At 42.9% G+C, this 8,909-nt stretch overlaps 2 protein-coding genes across 4 annotated transcripts in view; both read right to left on the bottom strand.

The window, feature by feature from the left end:
• Window positions 1–506, bottom strand: part of rapgef6 (Rap guanine nucleotide exchange factor (GEF) 6) — a 143,456-nt gene extending 142,950 nt beyond the window's left edge. The window contains exon 1 of the mRNA XM_085175326.1: window positions 7–506. Within this exon, the coding sequence (XP_085031452.1) occupies window positions 7–81 (75 nt within the window). The 5' untranslated portion in view covers window positions 82–506. The remainder of the gene's footprint in view (window positions 1–6) is intronic.
• Window positions 507–3,885: 3,379 nt separating this feature from the next.
• fnip1 (folliculin interacting protein 1) overlaps window positions 3,886–8,909 on the bottom strand; it is a 36,066-nt gene continuing 31,042 nt past the window's right edge. For all 3 annotated transcript variants that reach the window (XM_085175328.1, XM_085175330.1, XM_085175329.1), the window contains 5 exons: window positions 6,672–8,379; window positions 6,372–6,537; window positions 5,841–6,041; window positions 5,591–5,706; window positions 3,886–5,361 (listed from right to left, as the gene is read on the bottom strand). In XM_085175328.1, the coding sequence (XP_085031454.1) occupies window positions 5,283–5,361; window positions 5,591–5,706; window positions 5,841–6,041; window positions 6,372–6,537; window positions 6,672–8,379 (2,270 nt within the window). In that variant the 3' untranslated portion in view covers window positions 3,886–5,282. The remainder of the gene's footprint in view (window positions 5,362–5,590; window positions 5,707–5,840; window positions 6,042–6,371; window positions 6,538–6,671; window positions 8,380–8,909) is intronic.

Here is an 8,909-nt window from a genome sequence, read left to right as displayed (position 1 = left end):
GTTTACCTCCGCCGTCCGCAGCGAGGGCGGCTTCTTCAAAGCCTGCTTAAAGGAAGTTTCCATAGCGCCGGTCATTTTCATAACTTCGGCTCAAATCCACAGTAGGACTTTTTACTCCGTCTGACTCTCACTTCACGTCTCCTAGCTGCTCTTAGTCGACCCGGGATGACCAAATCCCCGTGGATCTTGTCCTCGCCAAGCCGAGCATGGATGGAGTTTACTCCAAACGGACCGACCGAGAACTCCTTCTTCTCCAGGAGAAGAGAAAGGGGGGAAAAACTTCAGTCTCAAGTAGCTCCTCGTTACTGTGCGTCTGAGAGAGAGCAGGCACCGCCAAAGTGTGACAGAAAGTTACGTCTGTTGGACCTGCTGCTTTGATATCTGTACATCTTTGGTAAAGGAAATATCCACTTCGGTAGTCAGCGTCATTTAGATCCAGGAGTTCAGATTTAGATCCCTCCTCCCGCGAATCCGACGGTGGAGAGTTGACGACATCTGTCTGCCCGAGCGGGGTGCTGCGTTTACGTTCTGTCGAAAATTACACCTCATCGTGATAGTAGCTACACATGTGCGCCACAAGTGGTAGCTACAGTTGTGCTCATAGGTTTACACACATTCATGGTGGGCATTAGTGTCATGGTGAATCTGGGCGTTTAACGATATCTGTTAACTGTTTTTGTTTTCCCCCAGGCTGAAGTGACTGTACAGCAGGTTTGACACAACACCCATTGGATTCACCAATACTCAGAACAATGAGAAATTCAGAGACATTAGTGGTCATATAAGTAAGAGAATTGTAGATTTACATAAGTTGTCAAGGTCTCTACAACTACAGATTTCAAGATCAACTATTTAAACAAAACTATTCAGACACAAGCATGACCTGAATTAGAAATGGCTGGAACACCAGCATCAGTGTCCACAGTGAAGCAAGTTTTACATCACCATGAACTGAGAGGGTGTTGATAAAGAAACAAGACAAGCCCCTGCTCCAAAATCAGTTTGTTCAAGCTCAACTGAAATGTGCTGCTGCCCACGTGGACAAGCCAAATGTCTTCTGGAGAAGGGTTTTATAGTCGCACGGGCAAAAATTGAGCTCTCTGACCACAGCGACAAGAGGCATGTTTGGAGACTTTCCAGCCTAAGCACACTGTACCAGCTATCAAGCGTGGTGGTGGTAGCATCATGATTTGGGGTTGATTTGCTGTTAGTCCTACCGGTCCTACATTGCACAGAGCTTGTGGAATAATGGAGGAGGTCAATCTCCAAATTCTTTATCTTCACCTCAAATCAGCAGTTACCTGAAACATGGAAAAAACTGACCCGAATGGCCTTCCCAAAGCCACAACCTCAACCCTATTAAAAATACAAGGAAACCACCCAATTTAAATTACTTCTACCAGTTATCCTAAGAGCTATCCCAGACGTTTGCTGTAAGATACTAAACATGTCTGATCAAGGTGCAAATTGCTAAGGGGTATTTAACCAAATATTAGCTGGGGTGCACGTGTACTTTAACCATGTGTGGATTTGAAAAAACCCTAAAATGTTTAAAACATTTTTATTTTAAGTCAGTGTACAATAATTCTATCATGAGAAAAGAACAGTTCAAAGAAATAATTAAAAACCCCAAAATATGGCATTCAGGCCTGTGATGATTGTATGGAAACTTCGAATAACACGATCGATCCACTATCCATACATATCCATATTGTCTGTCAATACATTACCATATGCTATTTACAAGAAAGACATGCAAATTGTTATACCACAGGGGCTTTTCCAAACAACCACAGTCATAAATGAAAATACAGATAAAAGCTGAAAGCAGTGCAGCAGAAGGGAAGGGTCAGGCTGTGTTTCAGTGTAGGAATTATGAAAGCAGTACTTAAACGCAGCATAGATCCTCCCTCTGCCTTTGGACACATGTGAAGGCAAAGTGCAACCTTGCCTTCACACACATGCTCTGCTTGCAGAATATTGAGATTACCCTAACGCATGTGAACGCAACACCTGACTTGAAGTCGATTTTTGCCACCTGAAGAATACAAATGGCATTACAAAGTATATTATAGTTCAGGGGTGGGCAACTCCAGGCCTCGAGGGCCGGTGTCCCTGCAGGTTTTAGATGTGTCCTTGAACCAACACAGCTGATTTAAATGGCTAAATTAGCTCCTCAACATGTCCTGAAGTTTTCCAGAGGCCTGGTAACGAACTAATCGTGATTCAGGTGTGTTGACCCAAGGTGAGATCTAAAATCTGCAGGACACTGGTCCTCGAGGCCTGGAATTGCCCACCCCTGTTATAGTTAGATGATGTTTCTCAGAATTTGGAGTTGGTGTGTTATAATTATGGATTCCTACCTCACAATTATGACTTATTGACTTTTCCAGGTGGCAAAAATCTGTTTTCTTCAGCTCCTTTTGACCTTATATTTCATAATTAAACCTGTGCCCTTAGAGAATGAGCTGCAGAGCCGAGTTAGATCCAATAAACCACTCCTTTAATGTGCACATGCCTCGACTTCTACTGATTCTTGTTACCCTGTGTTAATAAATTACCATTCACATAAGGCAGCAGTGTTGCTACTGTGGGGAAACATAGCTTCCACCAGTGTATTTGCTTTGAGTCAGGACACTCCTTCATTTATTGCATAACTGCGGTGTGTGCGTACGTGCTCTGTTCATTTAACCTCGTGCACTGAGAGGGCTGGGTGGAGTGGCAGACAGCTTCAGGGTGGGAAATTCAAAGGTGGGTACAATGTGTAAGCCAGATGGTGACTACTGACAGCCAAACTTAACAAAAGTGCTGTTGTTGTAGAGTCTGCCCTGATTTAGATCCACTGTCTGTGTAAGACAGACCCCAAAAAAACAAAACAAAAACAACGCATAATTTGTATTGCTTATATGATAAGAAAGAGAAAATGAAAGATGGCTTTCCTTAAAAGCTAAAACCAGTTTACACATAATTATGCAGTCATGGAATAGTTTATTAAGTAGTGTTTGTGGGGAAGGAGAGAAGAAACCACAATAGAAGGATGTGATGAAACGTAAAGCTGGAGCTGCGCCAGTGATTCAAAGGCTTGTGGTTTGACAGAAAGCCACTTTGTAATGTCTTGTAAACCAACCAAAAACACGGGGTCATGTCAACTAACTGTCCGTTAAATTTGGAGATAGAAAAACTTTCCCAGAGAGGCACAGAAATTTTCATCATCAGCATCTTTATTGCACAACGTTCCCATAAAATTGGGAAAAGAATAAATTCGAGGAGACAATTTTTTAAAAGACATTCTGTACAAATACATGGAAATAAACTTGAGTATGTACAGTTTACACAAACCGTTACACTTAAACACAGGCAACTAAATAATTTATCCATATACAAAGAGGGAAAAGGAGATATAAATCCATACCCTTTAAACATAATGGCTGGTTTGTACAAAAAAAAAAAAAAAAAAAAAAAAAAAAAGTAGGCTGATATAGCGGAGTATCTTCAAATACAGTAACAAGCATATTTGTATATATCAATTATAACAGCAAAAACGAGCTCTCCAGAAGCCTGCGACACATTTATGCCACTTTTCCGTTAAGACTTGGGTTATACCCAGGGTGCGATTTGGGCTGAACAAACACACACACACACACACACACACAAACACTGTGCAATTCCCAGGGTTAGAGTGCTGCTTTCAGAGAATGCAGTTAGCCTGCGCTTCCATTAACAAGCTCAAACAATATTTTCATCTTAGAGATTTGCAGAAGTTCAAAAATTGTCCCACTGCCTCCACGGTGCTGGATAAAAAGTACGCTATAGTTAGAAAATATGTGAAGCTCTCTCTGATTCGGGCAGTTTGTGAACGTGTTAAAATTTTCCCATCAATTCAAGATTTATTTTAAAAAAAGAAGAAGAAAGAGTGTCCCAGATTCCACAAAATCTAAGCCTGCATTTTTACCCTCAACAAATCGCACCCTGCTTATACTGCATAACAACCAAAATCTGTCAATGCCAAGAAAACAAAAGGAAAACGTGTCCTACTATAGTTTTGTATTTTGTGAGTCTAACTGTAATAGAAACAAGCTTGAGAATAGTGTCAGCTGACATATACATATCCACTATAAGGCCTACTGTGTTCCTCTATTCCTCTCATTGCAGCAAACATCAATGCCGTAAACATCGTATAAAGGTCGCAAAGCTATAAAAGTGTGAAAATATTTCAGCATTTTTTCTTTTTTGGTTGTAAAATAGATGTAGATAATGCATGGTTTAGCTTTTCCACAGTATAAAGGGACCCCATTTAATCACATTCTGACGCAAAAATAAGTTTCTTCCTTTTTTGTGTGAATCAATCATCTTAAGGAATTACACAGCCTTTCCCTTTTTTTAAAAAATTTTATGAGAACACAGCATAGAGTCTGCACAGTTGACATTCCTCTGATTAAAATAGCTTAGAAAGTACCTCAGGGTTTCTATGGGGCGGCTGTACATGGTTAGCCACATGCCCATATGAAGATCTGAGGTAGTGCTGTACCTGTGATAAGAATGTCATAGCCACTTAATTCGCCATTTCAAAACAAGTTTGCAAAAACAAAACAAAAAGTCAGGTGGGCACTGCAGTTTGACAAAAAGCAAAATCTTTTGATCTAACTCAGGGAAATTTGGCCTGTAAACAAAGTCCTGACGATAAACAAAAATACTTAATTGGCATGAGATTGATAAAGTTCTCTTCCAAGTGATATTTACCTCAAAGGAAAGTTTAAAATCATCCGCCTTTCATTTAAACATGTTATTCATCACTTCGTATGACCAGGTTTAAGATTGTACAGGGGAAAAAAAGCAGATGAAGAAACAAATTCATTGTTATTACACTATAGACACCCTTAGATTTTCATTTTCAGCTGAAAAATAAAATTGAAGTCTTTGGCTTTTGTGTCCTAAAATGAAAGAGTCCTATTTAAAAACATTCAAACAACGACAGGAGAAGGTCATCTCAGGGATGTTTCCATTCATCCGCAGTGCCCCGCTCCATCTCTGGGTCTGTGGTCTCTAACTCCACCCTGTGGTTCAACGGCATCATTGCTCCGAAATAGCAGCAATGAGTTTAAGCGTGAGCTCTGGCTGTGGTCCATAAAGACCTGTGCCACACAGACACGCGGGTCAGGAAACCATGTAGAGAGTCAGCAGCAGAGCGTGGACGGCCCGTTTCTGGGGCCGGGTGGCACCGCACAGCTCTGACCGGCCTCCCCAGGAAGCGAACTGTTGGAGACCTCAGTGCCAGTACTGCTTCATAGCAAGATCTGGGCAACATAGGGGGAGTGAGTGCTGGCCACGGCAGCTAGCAAGGGGAGGTCGCTGGACTCGATTCTGCAAAGATACCAAATAAAATGATAAATAAAAGTTAGATTAAAGGTTTACACTGTTGTTCACCTGGGAAATTTATTCAAGACCTGCATTTTTTTTTTTAAAGATGGGAGTATCCAAGTCACTAGCTGTAACGATGAAAACAACTGGTTGAAATGGGTGCAGATGAACCTTTACAGAGACAAACTTTAACATTTCAAAGTCGGAATAAGAGAAAAGGTAAAGGGCTTACCCTAAAACCATGCCCAGTTCTTTCACGTGGACTCTGGTCTGGCCCTTCAAATACTCAGCAAGCATCTTACTCTTAAAGTAGATCTCCTGCAGACGGTCCTCAAGGTGCATTATACACTAAAGAGGAGAGGAACAACACATGGAGCATGACTTATAAGCAATAATATAAGTGGTATTTACTGTATACACACAAATTATTAGGGGTCAACATGATCTTGACTCTAAAGCAGAAAGATGAAGACTTAGCGTACAAAGTTGGGGGACACGTTGAGTTTGTAAAGCTGGTTAGTAGACTGCAATAAGCTGGAAACCAGGCTGGACACCAGGACCTCCTTCCCCAGCTTGCTGACATCGGTGGCTCGTCTCTGACTGCTCGCCACCTGCACTGTCCACTTGTCTGTGTCTGCTATAATGCAGACGGCCTCGGCTATGGGCTCATCCAATACTGGATGCTACAGGAGGATAAGGATGGCCATTTAAACCAATGAAATACACATAGAAAGCACAAAAAGCACGAATATCCATAATGTGACCCAGTCTTCTATTTTATTACTTCTCAAACATTCATAAGTCAATTCCATTTTTTTCTTAATTTCTTAGTGCCTTCCTGCTGGATTTAATTGTGTGCTTAGGATCATTTTCCAGCTGAAAAGTAGAGTTCAAGTTTAACCACTCCCTGATGCTGCAAAGCCTCCTTTTTGGGTATGACACCACCATTCAGCTTTTTGTTTATGCAGGGAAAACCTGTGGTTCCTTAAAGAGTAAGTCCTTCCAGTCTTTACCTGAACTGCATGGGTTAATTCAGTCATGAGGTTCTGCCGTAGCTTCTCGTCACTGGGCATCCCATGCAGTACAAAGTCTGGCACATAGGTGGGGCAGTAGCCTCCAAAGAGAGACCGGCCAAAATTAGCAATGCTTGGCTTAGAGTAGTTCTCCACCAGCTTTGACCTGTCGATGAAACATGACATGAGAAATTTGTTTATTTTATTTCATATTTTGTGGATAGATTTAGTTTTTATTCCTCAACAACTAATCAGCTATTGCTGAAAACCAAAACATGTTTGTGAGCAAGTTCTACTCACCCGGGAAAAGGCACCAGAACTTCCTCCTGCCAGTCCTCAGTCTCTTCACTCTCACTGTCTCCCAGCGCACTGTCTGAGCTCTCATTGCGTGGTATTTCCCAGTCGTTGATGGGCGCTGATTTGTGCTTTTGGTCCTCTTTGCTGTTACTCCTTGCATCCTGGGGAACGGGGACTGATAACACAAGATCTTTGTCCTGCTCAGCAGGACAGCCCCTGCAGACACAGATGTCAGAAGAGTCTGTAGATTCACACCTGCACCTCCTCTCCATATCCAACAACCTCTCTCCCTTCCTGCATGACTGCATCTCTCCACTACCTGGACCTAAACAAAGGCCCAAACCCTGCACCCTGGCCTTGCTGTGAAAGCCAAGATCCCCTAGTTCATGATACCGAGGAGCCGCTGAAAAGTCCACAGAGTCCTTGTTCCTACTGGCCTCATGTTGTTTGGCAACATTATCTATAGTCCTAGTTTCCCCAGGGTTGAAATAAACATCAAAATTATCCCTACAGTTCAGGTCCCACTGGGAGATCTTGCTCGGTACCCGCTGCAGGGTGGAAACTGCCTTGGTCTGTTTGGTTTGGTCCTCTGACATTCTGGTGCAGCTGGTCTTTAGCTCGGCTCCCATCTGCAGCTGCTGCGGTTGCTGCTGATAATGCTGTCCTCGTTGATGCTGTGATGGCTGCTGCAGCTGCTGCATGTGTTTCTTGTAGTCCTCCTCCACCTTCCTTCCGCGGCTCTCTGTGTCTGATTCAGGAGACAAGGAGTCTCCAATGAGAAAAGTCACTTTTGTTGTTGGCTCTTCGTCTTCTGGCAGAGTCAAAGCCATGGGCCCTATCACAGAGTTTCCCGGTATCACTGATACTCCAGCAATCAGGTTCTTATCTGGAGGCTTCTTCTCCAAATGAATCCCCAACGGCCGAGCAGGGAGCACTTTAGTGGTCTGGTTTCCAGATGCTGCATTAATTAAAGCATCTAACCCACAGTTTTTAACTTCTGTGGGAACAGGTAAGGATGGATCTGATCCAAGGGTTGTGGGGATGGATCGATCAATAGGTTTCAGGTCACCCTTGGTCTCTATATCCAGCACACAGTCCTGCTCCCTGGTGGAAGCCAAGCCGACGTGCAGCACCGTCTCCACTCGAGCCTCTGTGAACAGTCGGCTGCTAGACTCCTTGCACACATCTTTAGCTTCTGCCACCTCTGCAGTCCTGTTAATGGGAATTGTGCTCTGGCCGTGTCCTGCCTGAAGCACACTGCTCCTCGATCCCTGGCTCTCGCTGCTGTCTTCCTCATCCTCTTCCTCCTCCTCTTCCTCGTTGGGCGGCTCTCCAGCACTGTGCTCCACTTCATTGTCTGTGAATGTGCTGCTCTGCAGGCTGTTGTCTGAAGGGTAGATGCTGTCTTCTGTCTCAGTCTGCTGACTGTGGGCCCCTTGGGATAGGTAGTCTCCGCTGGGTTTATGGACGGTAACCAGGACATAATCCGACTCCTCCACCTCGCCCTTTCTAAGGGAGGTAGTTATAAGGGAGCCGGGCATGACAATGGCCTCGTCCTCAGCACTGTCCAGCATGTGCGTCTCCAGCAGCTCCGAACAGCGAATGAAGTAGGTAAGGACATAAAGGAGTCTCTGGACAAGCTCCTGTCTGCGGCCAACTACTACAGTCTTTGACAGCCGAACTGGGGAGCCAATGGCCCCATACAGGTCCCCTACAAAAAGATAAAAGAACAGTCATTTTTACAAATATGTTAATTAATTCCATATTTTCTTGGCTTTATAATTTTACGTTTTTTCCCTAATATCAGACAGGAAATGTATATTTTGAATACAAGTTTTATTGGAGAGTAAAAAATATCACATTTTCTTCTTTATTGTTTACTTAAACACCCATACGCACCAACAATACTGTACTTAGTTATCTCTTTCAATCTTCTCTTTACATATGACACACATCTGTTTGCAGCTCTCAGCTGTTAACACTAGGTGTCAGTGTTAACTCACTTTCTAATTACATTCCATGTCACATGAGTAAAAATGAGGACTTATTAAGACTTCCCTTTAAAATTTATTATAGGATTTTACATAGCCAACTACTAATAAATCTCAGTACTTCAATTAGATCAACTTCTGCAAAACAACGCAGTGCTTTTCACATGAATCAGGGAGAGTTTAACAGTATGCCCGGTTTTCACTTCAAGTTATTACAATTTTAAACAGCATTTATATTACACATGCAATG

Source organism: Neolamprologus multifasciatus, chromosome 10 (assembly GCF_963576455.1).
Source record: "Neolamprologus multifasciatus chromosome 10, fNeoMul1.2, whole genome shotgun sequence".
Taxonomy (NCBI): Eukaryota; Metazoa; Chordata; class Actinopteri; order Cichliformes; family Cichlidae; genus Neolamprologus; species Neolamprologus multifasciatus.
This window is presented reverse-complemented; position numbering and strand designations above follow the sequence as displayed.